At 55.0% G+C, this 15691-nt stretch overlaps 5 protein-coding genes across 5 annotated transcripts; 2 read left to right on the forward strand and 3 right to left on the reverse strand.

Annotated features, from left to right (window-relative positions):
• Nucleotides 1-1240: 1240 nt before the first annotated feature.
• CTAM01_08533 (SRP40 domain-containing protein) lies at nucleotides 1241-2422 on the reverse strand (the record flags this gene model as incomplete). Its single annotated transcript, XM_060524553.1, has 1 exon — nucleotides 1241-2422. The coding sequence occupies one exon, from the start codon at nucleotides 2420-2422 to the stop codon at nucleotides 1241-1243; it is 1182 nt and encodes a 393-aa protein (XP_060380772.1).
• Nucleotides 2423-3209: 787 nt separating this feature from the next.
• CTAM01_08534 (uncharacterized protein) lies at nucleotides 3210-4887 on the forward strand (the record flags this gene model as incomplete). The annotated part of the gene is made up of 2 exons (XM_060524554.1): nucleotides 3210-3966; nucleotides 4016-4887. 2 exons carry the CDS (start codon nucleotides 3210-3212, stop codon nucleotides 4885-4887), a joined length of 1629 nt encoding a protein of 542 aa, XP_060380773.1.
• A 335-nt stretch (nucleotides 4888-5222) lies between these two features.
• Nucleotides 5223-7035, reverse strand: CTAM01_08535 (ribosome biogenesis GTP-binding protein YsxC; the record flags this gene model as incomplete). Its single annotated transcript, XM_060524555.1, has 2 exons — nucleotides 5223-6527; nucleotides 6604-7035. 2 exons carry the CDS (start codon nucleotides 7033-7035, stop codon nucleotides 5223-5225), a joined length of 1737 nt encoding a protein of 578 aa, XP_060380774.1.
• A 425-nt stretch (nucleotides 7036-7460) lies between these two features.
• On the reverse strand, nucleotides 7461-9260 carry CTAM01_08536 (zinc finger protein Yan; the record flags this gene model as incomplete). Its single annotated transcript, XM_060524556.1, has 2 exons — nucleotides 7461-9000; nucleotides 9115-9260. The coding sequence occupies 2 exons, from the start codon at nucleotides 9258-9260 to the stop codon at nucleotides 7461-7463; spliced, it is 1686 nt and encodes a 561-aa protein (XP_060380775.1).
• A 1755-nt stretch (nucleotides 9261-11015) lies between these two features.
• On the forward strand, nucleotides 11016-15071 carry CTAM01_08537 (HECT-domain-containing protein; the record flags this gene model as incomplete). Its single annotated transcript, XM_060524557.1, has 3 exons — nucleotides 11016-11236; nucleotides 11301-13546; nucleotides 13603-15071. The coding sequence occupies 3 exons, from the start codon at nucleotides 11016-11018 to the stop codon at nucleotides 15069-15071; spliced, it is 3936 nt and encodes a 1311-aa protein (XP_060380776.1).
• Nucleotides 15072-15691: the final 620 nt, after the last annotated feature.

Consider the following 15691-nt stretch of genomic DNA (forward strand, 5'->3'; position numbering starts at 1 on the left):
TCATACAAGGCTGGGGGCCGCATCGTGGATGGTAACAGTCTTGGCGTCAGCTGCGACGACGGGCCGTTTCTCTTTCTCTTCCATTATGTATTTTCCCACACAACTTGTTTCTTCCATGTAAAGGTGTGTCCAAGCACTTGACTTGCAAAGATTATCTCGGCCGAGTCTTCATTCATTGATATCAACTCACTCCTCAACTCAGACCAGGGCCTGCCAGCCCAGAGTTAGGATTTTTGAGGTAGTTGATAGCGGGCCAGCCAGCCAACATGATACCCCCTCCTTCTCTTCCTCTCCTCCCCCCTCCCCCTTCCTCCGCCCAGCCAAGGAATCGACCGCCGCGGAACCCAACTTTCACCGGGACTTCTCCTCCGCGAAGCCTTGCTCCGGGGCCAGTTCTTCTTTTTTGGTCCATTCCCCACTCGTTCATCTCATCTCATCCCAATGTCTCTCGTGTCCTATCTTTACCCCTCCTGCCCTTTGATCCTCCCGAAACGAGCGAGCTCTTTGAGCCCTTCAGAAGCTGCTGTCAAGGGCCGACGGAGGCAATGGTGAGATGGATAGGTAAATCAGAGCCCAGGTCCCGTCCCGTCCGGGCCCCAACAATTTGAGATTGAGGTGAGGACAAACGGCACGAAGTACACGCTATCGATCAGGCTGCAGCCTGTTGCTCGTTTACCTATCTTAGCCTACTGCGCCACCGGAACTCCTCTGTGTCGCACATCTCAGCCTGATTCTGTATGAGGGGACTTTTACCGGTCCAACGACTATTAGAAAGAACTCTGTTATCCGGTACCTGGAGGTGTACATCACAGTCAAGTACTGCCAGGTTATCGGTACTTGCTTATTGATCACTGACACTCTGATTGTTTGCATAAGTAGCACAGGATACCGTAGAGAAAGACGCATGAAAAGAACGTCAAATATACGTCTTGATTTTTCTATCTACACGGCAAACGTTTGCGCGGGAGCTGATCTCGAGTCTAGTGATTATGCCGCGTACCAAGGTCTTTCTTTCCCTCTCTGGTCTTTTTCCATCCTCTCGAAGAAAAATCAGCCGTCATACTTTTAAGCTCTCTGAAGCAGAGTAATAAACGCAATGCCAAAGTCAAACCGGCCCTCCCCTTTTTACTTTCACCACCCAAAACTAGAATGCAAAAATTGACTTCTTTTTGTCGGGATCCCAAACTCCAAGAACCGAATACGCATGTGTCATCAAGAAAACCGTGGCTGACAGCGGACCTTAGTCGAACTTGATGCCCTTCTTGCTAGAAATGTCAATCAAGCCGCCGCGGTAGGCGCCGCGCTTCTTCTTGTTCTTCTCCTTGGTGAAGCCCTTGCCCTTGGTAACGATGAGGTCCTCGTGGGCGCGCTGCGAGTAGTCGTTGGGCACGTACTCGTTGCTGGCGAAGCGAGGGTCGACGTAGACGACGTCGGGAATGCGGGAGAAGGGCTTGTTGGGCTCCTTCTTCTCCTTCTTGCCGCCGCGGTTGTTGGCGCGGTAGGTCATGGGGTCGGGGGGCAGAGGCGGGTCAGCGGCCGTGGAGGTCGCGGGCTTGAGCTCGGGGGAAGTCTTCTCGAGAGTTGCGGAGGAGAGGGAGGCGCTGTCGGCGGGTGCCTTTTCCTTCTTGGCCCTCTTCTTGGTGTCTGCGTCTGAGTCGGAGTCCGAATCGGAAGAGGAAGAAGAGGAGTCGGAATCGGAGCCAGATTCGGGAAGGGGCACCTTTGCGGCCTCAGAGCCATCAGAGTCGGAGTCAGAGTCGCTGTCGCTGTCGGAAGAGTCTGAGTCGGAGGAGGAGTCAGATTCGCTGGAGCTGTCCGAGCTGGAATCGGATGAGGAGTCGGAGGAGGAGCTGCTGTCGTCCTTCTTGACCCTCTGCTTCTTGGCCTTGGGGGCCTCGTCTTCAGAGCTGGAGTCGTCTGAGGAGGAGTCGCTGTCGCTGCTGCTACTGCTATCACTGCTGCTGCTGTCGGACTCGGGCGCCTTGCGCTTCAGGCTCTGCTTGGCCCCGGGCTTGGGTTTCTCATCCTCGCTCTCGCTGTCGCTGCTGGAGTCGGAATCGGAGCTGGAGCTGGAGCTGGAGCTGGAGCTGCTATCGCTGTCGCTGTCAGCGGCAGCAGCCGCATCGGCCATGTCCACATCCTCGCTCGAGCTTCTGTCGCTAGAGCTCTCGCTAGTGGTGGGAGCGGTGGAAGAAGTCTGCCAGGTCTGGAAGACGGTGACGAGGCTGGTCTGGGCCGCCTCCTTCTTGGAAGGCTTCCAGCCGCTCTTGGCGCGCTGTTTCTGGAAGGCCTCGTGGGCGGAGGTGAAGGCGTTCTCGGAGAGGAAGGAGTCGACGAGGTCCATCAATTGGGCGGGAGGAGCCTGCTTGGTGGAGGTGGCCTCAGCCTTGACCTTCTTCTCGGACTTCTTAACCTTGGCCATTTTGTCTGTTTGCGTTGTCGCGGAAGCCGTAGGGGTGCTTGCGTTATTGGTTTTTGTGAAGTTGTTGGAGAATAGCCAAGATGGAGGCGCAGACATGTGTGTTGTGCCAGAAGATGGCTCTTATCCGTCGCAATGGGCAAGAAAAAGACAAGGTAAGTGGAGGGGGAAAGAGCCGGCGAGTCGCAAATTCCTCGGTGAGATTGAAATCGTCCTGGGTCTTCCCTCACCTGGGAAAATTTCTGTGGGATCTCTGCGCCGGCGGATCGGTGTCTCCAAAATTTTAGTGTCGGGATCCCTGCTCGCAACTTTTTTTTCTTCCCGACCTCTCACTTCCATTGCGAAAAGTTCTTATCTTATCAGTCGATATATATGAAGCTGGTCTATGCATTTATCCGTATTTTGAGGTACGCCAGTGGTAACCCGTTGCCACGCCTCGTACCTTAGCGCTTGCATCCACGCGACAGGGGTGGCCAGCTCATTGCCCGATCAGCGACTGGCCGTTTGTTGACTTTCGCAAAGCTGGGCGTCTAGGCTTCGACTAGCGACCGAGCGCCATCCTCTTCCTGGGAAATCCATCTAATGGTGCAGTATACCGCAAATGACGAAGGACTCCGAGTGAAAGCCGCTCTAAACAACCAAACCCGAGCTTTGACAAGAAACCAAACCGACCGACCTTGTCCGTCGTCGTCTTCTTCCTGGTCTTTTGATCTTCGCGCCTGGGGCCAGGTCAGATCAGACATCTTTCCTTACATCCACCACCCCGGTTTCATCGAAACACGCAGCGACAATGAATGCTACCAAACGAAAGTTCAACGCCCTCATCCAGGGTATGGGTAGATCATCCGCTTCTACAAAATCGAACGACACCACGAGCTTGCCTTCCGAATCCCCTCGTCCGTCGACGACTTCCCTCCAGCCCTCCAACACGAATTCTACAAACACGAACACAACAGCCGATACCTCTGTAAAACCGAGCATGTCGATTGAAGAGGATATCTTGTTGAAGCGTCGGCGCCTGCAAGCACTGACCGAGAAGAATGCCGCTACGATCAACAGCTCTCCTTCAATTCGTGCTACCGGAGCAGGTGCGACGACAACCTTCTCGAACGTATCTCTGAAGAAGTGGGTTCCAAGGTCTGCCAACGTGACGGAAATCAAGCACGCCCCAAAGTTTGCACCCAGTGACCGAAACGAGCTCCTGAAGAGACTAGCATCGTTCCAGGAGATTACAGACTGGACACCGAAACCCGATGCAGTGAACGAAGTTGAATGGGCAAAGCGAGGATGGGTATGCCAGGGGAAGGACCGTGTGCGGTGTTCGCTCTGCAATAAGGAGCTCGTTGTGAAGCTCAACAAACGCGAAGTTGATGGCAAGGAGGTACCTGTCCTTGTGGCATCGGACGTCGGTAGGTTCATGGTTGCCAGTCCTCGTTGCTACTCAGAACTGATTGGTGAAGCAGAGGAAGCGTTAATAGACAGATACTCCGATCTTATTGTCACGGCACATCTGGAGGAATGTTTATGGAGAAAACAGGGGTGTGATAGTAAGTATTTACAGACCCTATTGACGGAACTAAGACCTAACTTTCCCAGATTCGTTGCTCCGGCTGTCTTTAACCAATGCCAAAATAAGTATGGAGGCTTTGCGAACACGTTACGACGAGCTCTGTGCAAGGAAACCCTTCCTTCCCTATGAATTCAACTTGAGGTTGCCCGAGGGTCTCAACATCGACAGCGTCCTCGCCCAGCTGCCGGAAGACTTCTTCACAAGCCCACCGCCGACCAAGGACTCTCCGGATCCAAAGGAGCCAAACAGAGTCGCTTTGGCTTTGGCAATGATGGGGTGGCAGGGTCTCACGAATCCCCGCATCGGTGCGGTGCCAAATTCGGCATCCTGCCACACATGCTTGCGACGTCTGGGCCTTTGGATGTTCAAGAGTAAGGAGGTCAGCGCCGACGGCGAGATTCTCGTCTCCGCGCCAATGGATCATCTTGATCCAGTCAAGGAGCACCGTTTCTTCTGCCCTTGGAAGAATCCTGTGGCGCAACGTCTAGGCAGCGCGAAGCCCGGCTCAGACACGACCTTGGCGGCTTGGAAGTTGCTGACGCAGGTACTGAAGAATGACGCTTACCTTCGCGGAGCGCTCGAGGACCGGCCGAAGAACAGGTCAACGTGGCATAATAGAGGCGCCTCGGTGCCTTCAACACCGGTTCGTAGGGGCGCTGCGGCGCCCTCGACACCAGGGGGTTACGACTCGCCGAGCGCTGCTACTGAGCCAGCAGGCGATGAGGACGAACAGTCAAGAGAAGCCAAGGACAAGGAACGTTGGGCGCGTCTTAGGAGGGTTAAGAGTTTGTTTGAATCGAAGAACGCGAAGAAGATCCGTCGGCAGCTCAGCAGGCCGGGCACGGCGCGTTCGACCGTCTCAGGGGCGGGGGGAGACAAGGAAAAGGAGAAGGAGTAGTAGCGGACAACCAGTCTGCACCATTTTCGTGTCACTCACTTGAGATTTCATACTGAAACAGAGGAACCAAGGAGTTCTCAGGGAATGTCTCATGGTCGATGAAGGCCTTTTTGCAATTTTGTCTTAGCTAGAATACCCATATGATGGAACTTGTCGAAGCGTTGGTTCATCGATGGGGTCTCCCGAAATTTATGAGTGAAATGCTCGCGTGCCCAATCCGTGCGTACTGACGATGAGTTGCATTTCTCTCTAGAGGGTATCTCTTGTCTCTAATATACTCAATCACACTATCCTACAAACATGATCGTACACAAAGTCCCCCGTCCCCTGGCCGCTCACGAACTCCAGTCCCCAAACTTCTTCTCCAGCTCCTCAAACGAAACCACGTCCCCAGACCACGCCGCCGGATCACTCTCCAAAGCCTTACCCGGCTCCAGCCTCTTTTCCTCTTCTTCCTCCCCGCCCTTGTCCTGTGTCTTTTGCGACTTTTGCGCCGCCCTCCGCTGAGCAACCATCTTGCTAGCCTTCTCAGGCGCAACAAACTCCCTCACACCCGCCAACTCTAGAACCCCCATCCTCACCCCCGCCATCCCCGCCGCACCGCTCCGCGTCCCCTCATCCACCTTCCAGCTCTTATCGCGCTCCATCCGCGCCGCGGTGATGTACACCCTCTTCACCCAGCCATCCCACCCCGTCCTCGCGAAGCAGCGCTCCGCCTCGCGTAACCGCTGCGCTATGCCGCCTTCCTCGCGCGCCTTACGGGAGAGCGCTTTGTCCATTTTTGTAAAGACGAGCATCACGGGGCGGCCGGCGTCGGCGAGGAGTTTTACGATTTGCGCGTCCTTTTCGGATACCTTTTTCTCGGAGGATAGGAGGAGGACGATGCCGCGGAGCATGGTGCGCTTGTTGATATATTCGACGATTTCGCGGCCCCATTCTTCGTGGGAGGCGTAACCGTAGCCGGGGGTGTCGACGAGGATGATGCCGTGTTCTGGTTTCTCTTCCTTTGTGACGCCGCCGCCCTCGGACGAGGAAGAAGAAGGGGAGGCGACTGGTTTCCGGAAAGGAAGGCCTGTCAAGGGTCCCACGCCGTACGCGTTCATGGAGACGGTCTTGCCCGCGCGATCGCTTACTTTCGCGAGCGACGCCGCGCCGGTGAGGGCGTTAATGAAGGACGATTTCCCGCAGTTGCTGGCGCCGACGACGCAGATCTCGGGCGTGGTGGTGTTGAGCGGGTGGTGCTTCAGCCGAAAGGCCGAGTACAGGAACGTCGCGGGCGGAGACAGGAAGAAGCGGGCGGCGAGGGCGTGCGGGAGGACGTCGTCGTTGGCGATGGGGTCCGCGACGAGGCTGCCGCCGTCGCCCTCGAGTTCGATTTCGGGGGGCGGCGGGGGCGGTCTCCGCGCTAGGCGGAGGTCCTTTTCTGAGATTGAGATTGCTGCTTTGATGGCGTCTGGGCTGGCGATCATGGCTGCTGCGTCGCGGTTCCTTCGGGGGGGTTCGGGTTTTGGCGGTTTGGGTTGCCGGGTGGGTTTCTGGTGTTCTTTTGATCTCTTGGGGGGGACGAAGTAGAGTGATCTGGCTTCCCAGACGTCCTTAGGTTTGCTGATCTTGTCCAGTTCTTCTTGAGATAGTTTCGGCTGGCTGGATATCAGTATAGGCCCTCCGAGTATGAACCCTTTTTGGGGAAAGAAGAGTGATAATGCTTCAACTCACCATTAGTACAAAACCGCCACCCTTCCTCTTGGGTGCCGGCGGTCCATCGTCCCTGTGTGACCTCCTTGGCCGGGGAGGACTCCTCCTCGACAATGAAGTTGAGAACCTCTCATCCCGTCCACGTTCGTTACGAGACGCATCACCAGAGCTTCTTGAGCTGAAGTCGCTGTCTGACCGTCTAGCAGGTGTACCGCCCGACCGCGAAGGGGGCGAGAGCCTAGTGTTCGCCCGAACGCGCTGGTCCTCCCTTGCGCGAGTCTTCCCGTTGTCGAACTCTTCCAGTCGTCTTGGGTGTTTCCGCCCATCGTACCAACCGTCAGCATCTGGTTGGGGTAGCCATGCGTTGTAAGTCGGCCTGCTGCTCATCCATCGCTGCGACGTCAGGAGCGGCCGCTGAGCGAAGGCACGGCAGTTGCATATGTGTTTGAACATTTTCACGAGCCAAACATGAGAACCAGATTATTGTTCTGAAAATTTGATATTCATTGCCAGTGGTGCCGAATGATACTTGTGGATGGGAGAGCTCAGGGGATGGTGAAAGGTGTGTGAAGGTCCGAGTTTGCTTAGGATAATGCAACAAACGCATAGAGACGTTTCGTTATATGCATAGTTAATCGCCAAACCCCCACCGTCGCCACCCCTACATCGAACAAGTTGTCACAACTAACATCATTTCACTTCAAAGTCTCTGCGATCTTGTGGCAATAATGGCCTCTATTTTTGTTCTACCTTCCCTATGCATGGTTCATCAAAGCTCGTCATGCATGCCCATTCCCTTGAAGGTTCGATGTAATTCAGCAAAATACAAAATTAATCCGTCCAACGCCTTATTCATCCAGAATCGATTGGCGAGTTGATCAACCACCGGCCTGGTAGCGGTAGTAGAAGTTCTTCTGGTTGTTCAACTTCTCGCTGACTCCGTAGTCGTAGCGCTTCTGGTGACGGGTGGCGGTGCTCCGGCCTCTGACCTCTTCCTGTCTAACAACGCGCTTCTGCTTGTCAGACGCACCAGCCATGCCAGCAGCATCTCTGCGAGCGATGGCACGGTTGCGAGTCTTGCGATCGCCGGTGGTGGCGACCTCTCTACCATCAACATCCATCTCATCGCCCGAGCCAGAACCAGCCTCAATGGCCAGACGCTCGGCGCGCTCCTCCTCGGTAGGGTAGTTGTGGAGATTCTGTCTGAAGTATCGGTTGTGAGAGCGGTGACCGACTGCCTTGCCAGAGGGCAAGTGCAGCTCGTACTCGTCGTAGAAGACAGCACGAGTGTGCTTGTGGGCGTGTGAGTGCCAGCCATCGGCCTGGTGGCGGGCACGCGGATCGTTGGTAGAGTGATGAGGGTGCTTGTCGAGGCGCTCGAATTGTTCGTACTTGCCGTCCGCGGTGAAGGCCGTCAGCTCATCCGAGTCAAGTGAAGAAGCCGAGCTGTCCGTCTCCCAGCCATCATCTCCACCCTCCTCAACCTCCTCGCCGTCCTCCCCAACCAACTTCGTCGGGCGCTTCAGACCCAACTTGGCTCCACCATTCTCATCGGCCTCTTCCTCTTCCTCGTCTGAGTCCTCGCCATCAGAGTAGGTGCTTCGGAAATCGTAGAAATCACCAATGTCGAGCTGAACCTCCTCTGTGTCGTAGGGAATCTTGCAGTGACCCTTGTCACGCATGTGAGTCTGCACGGCGAAAGCCGTCTTCTTGGTCTTGAAGCAGTACAGGCACTGGTGACCATCGTGGACGCGCTCCTGCAAATGCTGAAGCAAGCCATCCAGATCAACAAGGTACTGCTTCTCGGGAATGAACATGTCGTGGAATCGCTCCATGTGGTTGGCGTTGAGCGAAACGCTGGGCGACTCGTAGTTGCAGAACAAACAGGACTTGATGGTCCAAGCGATCTCTGGCTTTGACTGCACGGGGGTTGCAGATTCGGAGTCGCGGTTCATGTTAACGTCTTCGCGCTGACCTTGAGCAGAGAGGTGGGGGTTGGAGGGGCGCTTGACGGGTGAGGGGCGCTCGCCGTGGGACTCGTGGATGTTGGTCTTCTTCAGGCCCTCGACGACCTGAGTGAATTCCTCTTCGGCCTCGGAATCCAACTCGCTCTCCTTATCGACGGCGATAGGCTCACCAAGAGAGAAGGTGGAGCTCATGACGGAGCTGGCATCATCGGCAACACCGCCCTTGCGTCTAGCAATAGCAGCGACACGGACCTTGTGCTTCTGGCTCGTCAAGTGGTTCTGGTAGGCGTTCTCGCTCGAGTACGACTTCTGGCAGGCGTCGCAGGAACGTTCGAAGAGAGCCTTCTCTGCCTCAGCGGTCTGAACGGCGCGAGCCTGGAGGACCTTTTCGTTGAAGACCTCGGAGGCAATAGGAGGAAGGGAGGCGACTCTGCGCTTGAGGTTGTATCGGCTGGGTAGATGATGTCAGTTGGTCTGGGCGGAACACAGCGGAAACAAGACGACAAGCCGGGCCTAGAAAACAGAAGGAACTACTCTGGGAAGGAGGGAAATGAAAGTAACATACTGCCAGTCGCTCTTCATATGGCCTCGCTGAAGGTCGATGTTTCGGTAGGCAACAGAGCAGGTGTTGCAGGTGTAGGGGTGGGAAGCCGTCGTTGCCCCTCCATTTGCAGGAACGGCGCCGAGGGCAGCAACATCGACGCTCGCCATGGTGAATGTCGTGTGCGAAAGTGGTGGGTTTTGCTTGATTTTTGTCTCAGAGGTTGCTTGAGTATATTTTTGATTGTTTGGAATAGGGAGGTTTGTTGCGCGCAAACGTGAATTTGCAGGATGCGCAAAAGAAAGAGAGATGAAGGAGGCAAAAGATGAGCGTCCCTCTGTGTGCAGTGCGTCAAACTCTGGCGGGATGGAGGGGAAAATGATTTTAAAAGGGAAAATTCGCAAGGGCTTTAGTGGGTTAGGCGGGGGTTTGGAGGGACGTGATAGGCACGTCACTTGCAGTCTAGGGCCCTTGGGCTGGGCTGTCCCTCAGAAGTTGTACCACTGGAAAGCCTCGAGATTTCCCTTACCTTAGCATGTTCCTGGCAGTTGCTGCCCTGTCAAGTGGGGGCCTGTACACTAATTCTCTCCTTCCCGAAGCACCGGACCTGCAAAGATTCTCGACTGAGAAGCCTGGTGCTTTCTTTTTGGCTTCTGCCTTGTTCTGTCTCGCCGGCTGACATATCAAGAAAGATGAGGCAGGTCGCATGGATACCGAGTACCTAGGGGGGCAAACTGTCGCCGCAAGCACCAGCAAGTCTACTTGTCACCGTTTTGGGGTTAAGCTGTCGCCGTCCCGCGCTTTTTAGAGTTACAGCCTTTATCATGGTAGTACCTACATCTTCGTGGGGAATCATAGGCGCTTGGGCTTGCGCCTCAAATGCAAGCCTCGATTCGAGCATCTCGATGAATGGCTAACAACAAAGTTGAAGCCCAACAAGTACGAATGCCAGGATATGACCCTGACGGAACACTCAAGATCTTGACTAAGATACTACAGGACCAGACAAATACTTGCATTATACCCACCACACTGCTGCAAACTGCTGGAAGAACACTCGTCGCCACACTGAGAAATAGTTACTGTATGGAAACTCGAATGACTAATCCACCGTTGAGCGCTGGCTGCAGAACATCGGCCCGTACTGAACAACGATGGAGGGGTTCGAGCGGGTCAACCGGGCGGCGACGGCGGCGCGGGCACCTCTGCTGGGTCCAGAAAAAAAAGGAAGGAGAAGTCGGAGGCAGAAACCGCCGACCTTGCCGAGACTGGAATGGGCGTTTGAACTATGAAGACGGCAACCTTGCGGCTGATGTCAGAAACACCACGAGGCATCCGTCCTCGTAGGTGCTACCTAGGTGCAGGCCCCAGAGTAGGTACCCTGCCCTGGTTCGTCCTTTGATCGCAACTTGCGCGTCTGCCAGTGGAATTTCGCATGCTAAATTGGGACCCTCTGCGGAATCCTCCATGCTCGATTTGCCTGTTCCCGTGCTTCCCGTATCCACTCTTTCAGAAGGACCCCGGAAGCCGTGCCCCGTTTTCGTCGAATCGCACCGTGTCGTCGCCGAGCCTCATAGCGTGGCCATACGGTGCCCAGTTCCTCCTCCAACACTGACGACCGGGACGTTGAGCTATCCTAATCCACCTAACCTACTTACCATCCCCACTGCCCGTCATCGGGTCAAGGCTGTTCATTCATCACCAACATATTTCTATTTGGTCCAACTGTCCACTACTGGTTGTAATATCCGTGTACCATTAGACGTCCACGACAACGAAACCGCCCCTGCGTTCTCTCTTATTCTGTCCGACTCCTCTTCTCGCTAGCCGCTCCCTGCCGCGCGCATTTCCTGGTCTTGTACGCCGCCAGCTACCTCATCCAACCTCGACCTCAGATACCCCAGAACTCTCGCCATCCGGATGACATGACTCGGGACGTTCGCCGCCCTGAGAAGGGCCCTCAGACCGAAGCCGGCCTCGATGCTGAACTTCTAGCCGGTCTCTGGGAAGATGCGCCTCTCGCGCGCCTGCCCTCTGATGCGCCGGCCGAACTGAAGGATATGGTACAGATCATAGAGAACCCGAAGCGCGTCTACGCTATCCACCGCGCCAGCCGCCGGCACAACTTCCAGATTCTCGTAGAAACGTGCGTCTTCAACTGTTATTCAGCCTCCATTGTGTGTCCTCCATACTAACAAACCCCTGATTAGGTACGTCCAACAGCTACGGTACGGATGTGACTCCAAGTCATGCACAACCTCGACCTGCTTCTCCTGTCGCAAGCGTCTCGCAGGCAAAGCGCCAATACGCAGATATAACATCACGAGCGCAAGGACCTTGGCAGTGTACCTGGCCAGCCAGGACAACCCAGAGACTGGGCTCTGTCCCTACCTCAATCCCCCGAAAGAAACACCGGCCGCCCTGAACTCGCTCATATTTTCCTCCAACCCCGCGCCTCCAGCATTCAGCGACCCCTTTTCGAAGCGATCCGGTACATCAGGCGATAGTAGAAGGCGGAAGTCAGGTTCGGGCGGCAGGGTAAATGGCGATGGCAGTTCCGTGAGGGCTACCCAGGGTACCGAGGAACTTGGTCGTCGAGCAACAATATCCGCCACGCACGAACGCTCGCATTTCGATGCGGCAACAGGCACTGCACATCCTCCATTCAAGGTTGCCGAACGACCCGTCAACAAGGATTACCGTTCTTTCGCAGCCAATGTGTTTGGGACCGTCGCCTTCAAGATGTTGGAATGGCTCACGCCAGCTGGCCTGGATGCCATGTCCCAAAAAGTCGCGGCATTGGAGGCAGAGGCGACACAAAGTCCTTCCAAAGAAGAACCGCAAATGTTCCGTAATCCATCAGGCCTGTCGACGCCTTTGCAGTCAACGCCTCCCTTGACGCAGCCAGATACGAGAGATTTGGGCGAAGTCTCTCAGTCGACCACGGAACAAGGACCGGATGCAGTCCTCGCTCAGGGGTCACAGACACTGCATAACCCAAGTGCAACGATGCCCAGCTCACGGCCTAATAAACCCAAGAGAAGTTCAAGCACTAGGGTGCGGGCCAACTCGAAGCCTAGTAGGAAACTCTCCATCGAGCCATACCCGACATCTTCACTGCCCGAAGACGTTACGTCCGGGTTGTCCTCCCCAAGGATGAACGGAGGAGCTTACGAGAAACCACTGCGGCCACCAAAAGCGTCTCACGTTAACCCTTACGCCATTCCAGAAATACCCTCGACACCATCATTCTTTGATAATGTACCGCCTCAAAGCCACGCCGTAACGATTGTCCAAGAACCAGACTCAATACCCAATACAAACCACGCCAACAGCAAACCACCACAGCCAGCGGAAACTCCAGTTTCCCATGAGCCGGTCTCAGAAGCTCAACCTTTGCGGGTTGCAAATTCCGCCGAAGATCCGAAACAGAACCAAGACCCGCTGGAGGTATCGATCGCCGACAGCTTGCTCCCACAATCGTTAACAGTACTCAACGTGGAGGTGGTTGATCTCGTGTGCGACATTCTCCAGGATGATGGTACATCAGAGTCCCACCTCCTTGACCCCCCAAGGATTACCAGCACGTACACCACACTCAAGGACCGGGCTTCCAGAATGCAGAGGAAACAGAGCTCCCGAGCCACCTACCCAAAGAGACTCCGGAGACAGTGGAAGCTTTTTATTGAGCAAAGTCTGTTCAATATCTTGAGCGACCCCGTTAGTTTAGTCGCATCCTTTGTCAAGGACGACGAACTGCTCGATTCCCATGCCATATGGTACTGCATGCTGAGACTCACACGAGTGGCTCCAAGCCTGGTGTTTCACAGTTTGTGGATGGCAGCTGGGAGCCTGTTCAAAGCACCCAAGTCACTGCAATCCCTTCGTTCCCCCGCTGCCGGAATGTTCCGCCGAACCGATCGATCTCTTGCCAATGTCGAAGCAGGTCAGCTCCTATCGATATGCCTCCATGCGCTGGTGGCCGCGGCCCCTTTGATTACAGACTCCCGAATCCTTTTCGACATGTCTCGAATCCGTTCTAATGGACTAACTCTCGCCGGAAGCGGTGCCCTCGCGCGGCAGCCAGCTTGGCTCTGCCTTCTGTATGAGGATGCCTTCTCAAACGATCTGGCACTCCGGCTGGCGAGGCGTTTGTTCACCGCCATATCCGCGCGTAGGTGTTTTGCAGATCTGGCTGCGCAAGATGACAACCTCGAGGACAATAAAGAGGACTTCGACGCCCTTCGACCCCTTCTGTCCCAACTTGACCTACTTAACTCGTACTCATCTTCCACTCCTGGGGTGGGCCAGCTCGAGCGAGCTGGCCACGAGTCCAGGGTTTCTACGCTACTTCTAGACTGGGCCAAGACGGTGATGCTTCAGCAATGGGACGGCCAGCCTGAAATCTCATACGATAGCTCCTTTGGTGGAGCGTTGTCGCTGATTGCTGCTATGTGTAAGTTCTGAAATCATTACATGTGAGATTTCCCATTCAACTGACCGCCCCACCAGACGAAAAACGACAAGACTTGCTTCTTGGAGACATACAATTCCGCGTGGATTACTTTGCCGAGAGGCTGGACTCAATCAATATGCCTGTCGCCTGGCTCACCCATACCTCCTCGAGACAGAAGAAGCACCTGTTGGACTTCCCCTTCATCTTCGAACCATCTGCCTTGGTGTCTTATTTCCGATCCATCAACTTCTCGAAGATGAGCCGAAGCTATGAGGAATCGAGCTCGCTTCAAACACGTATGAAGGCGATCGTTGCTCCTGGAGGCCTCATTACCAATCCCCATCACAAGCTTGTTCTGCAAGACCTTCTGAAGACAGCCTCCTCAAAGTATTTGATCCTCGAGATTAGTCGTAAGAACGTCATCAGGGATGCTTTCGATCAACTCTGGCGGCGAGAAGCAAGAGAGCTGCATAGACCGCTCAAGATCCATCTTGGCGAGGAAGGTGGCGAAGAGGGATTCGATTCGGGCGGAGTTCAACAGGAGTTCTTCCGCCTCGCTGTTGCTGAGTGCCTCAATCCCGATCATGGCGCTTTCACGGTCGACGATAGGACCCGCATGACCTGGTTCGTCCCGGGCTCCGTTGTACCAGCCTGGAAATTCGAGATCCTTGGTCTGTTGGTGTCATTGGCTGTCTATAACGGCCTGACGCTGCCCATCACATTTCCCAAGGCCCTCTACCGCAAGCTCCTGGGCGAGCCTGTGGACGAATTGCATCATATCGCCGACGGATGGCCAGACCTCGCGATGGGACTGACGACACTACTTGAATGGGACGAGAAACAGGGTCTTGTCGAAGACGTCTTCGCACGCACATACGAATTCTCCGTGTCCATGTTTGGACAACCCATTTCTCGGGAGATGGATGGGAAGGCTAGCAGCTGGCCCCAGTTCGAGGCGACTGCTAAGACGTCGCTTGTGGACGGGAATCCCGAGGATGCTCCGCTCGTCACCAATGAGAACAGGAACGCGTACGTCAGCGACTACATCAAATACCTGACGGATGTCTCCGTTCGTCCGCAGTACGAAGCGTTTGAGCGTGGATTCCGAGCTTGCTTACATCCTAAGGCACTCGGGCTCCTGACTCCGCCACTCCTCCAATCACTCGTGGAGGGCGTCCAGGAGATTGACATTTCTGAACTGCGCCGATACACCAGATATGTCGGCTGGGACGCGACTCACCGCGGCGTCCGGGACTTCTGGTCGATTGTTAAGCGCTACGACGAGAAGATGAAGAGGCGGCTGCTGGAGTTCGTCACCGCGTCGGACCGTGTGCCCGTCGGTGGCATGAAGAATATGCAGTTCGTCGTGCAAAGAAACGGTGAAGAGGAGGGCGAGGGCGGACATTTGCCCACCGCGTACACGTGTTACGGTACGCTTTTGCTGCCAGAGTACAAAGATAAAGATGTCCTGAGAGAGAGGCTTTCCATGGCATTGGAGAACGCGCAAGGCTTTGGGTTTGCTTGAGCGAGCTTTCTTGGGGGCGCGAGGAGTTGGTTGTATGTTAGAATTAGCGGAACAAAAAAGTATCTGGGCACGGAAGAGACATGGGGCTTTTCGTCGGGCTTGGGATCCTTGGCGCTCACTACTTGCATTGGGAAGAAGAATATTGAGGTTCTGCATCCCTGATTTTTCATGGTGTTCTCTTGGCTATGGTGACTTTATTATCGCGATTTCATGTGGTTTGATATGCGGTCCAATTCCAGACCTCTCGGCTCTTCCTCGTCCATCGGAATCAATCCAGTAGCCATGGTATGATGAGAGACAAGACCGGGGGTTTCTCTGTCGAGTTGACCTGGTCGACACACAGCTGTAAGCACCTTGACTTTCCCATACCATAATTCCCAGGCTTTCAACACATACCCGCAATCCTCAACCAAGCTCAGAGAAACCTTGCTGTCCATGAAACTTATCTCCGTAAGGGGATCCGTTAACCCAACCCGGGATGGCTGGTATCCTCCCAGGTTCACGAATGAGTGGAATATCCCGTTGTCCTTGCCATAGACGCCATTTTCGTCCAGAGTGAGAGGGCATTTTGCTTTTCTTTCGCACTGCCCTTACTGGACGGGAAGCCTCTTCTAAAGTGA

The sequence above is a fragment of the Colletotrichum tamarilloi genome (genome assembly GCF_030869305.1).
Source record: "Colletotrichum tamarilloi strain Tom-12 chromosome Unknown Scaffold_30.1, whole genome shotgun sequence".
Classification (NCBI taxonomy): Eukaryota; Fungi; Ascomycota; class Sordariomycetes; order Glomerellales; family Glomerellaceae; genus Colletotrichum; species Colletotrichum tamarilloi.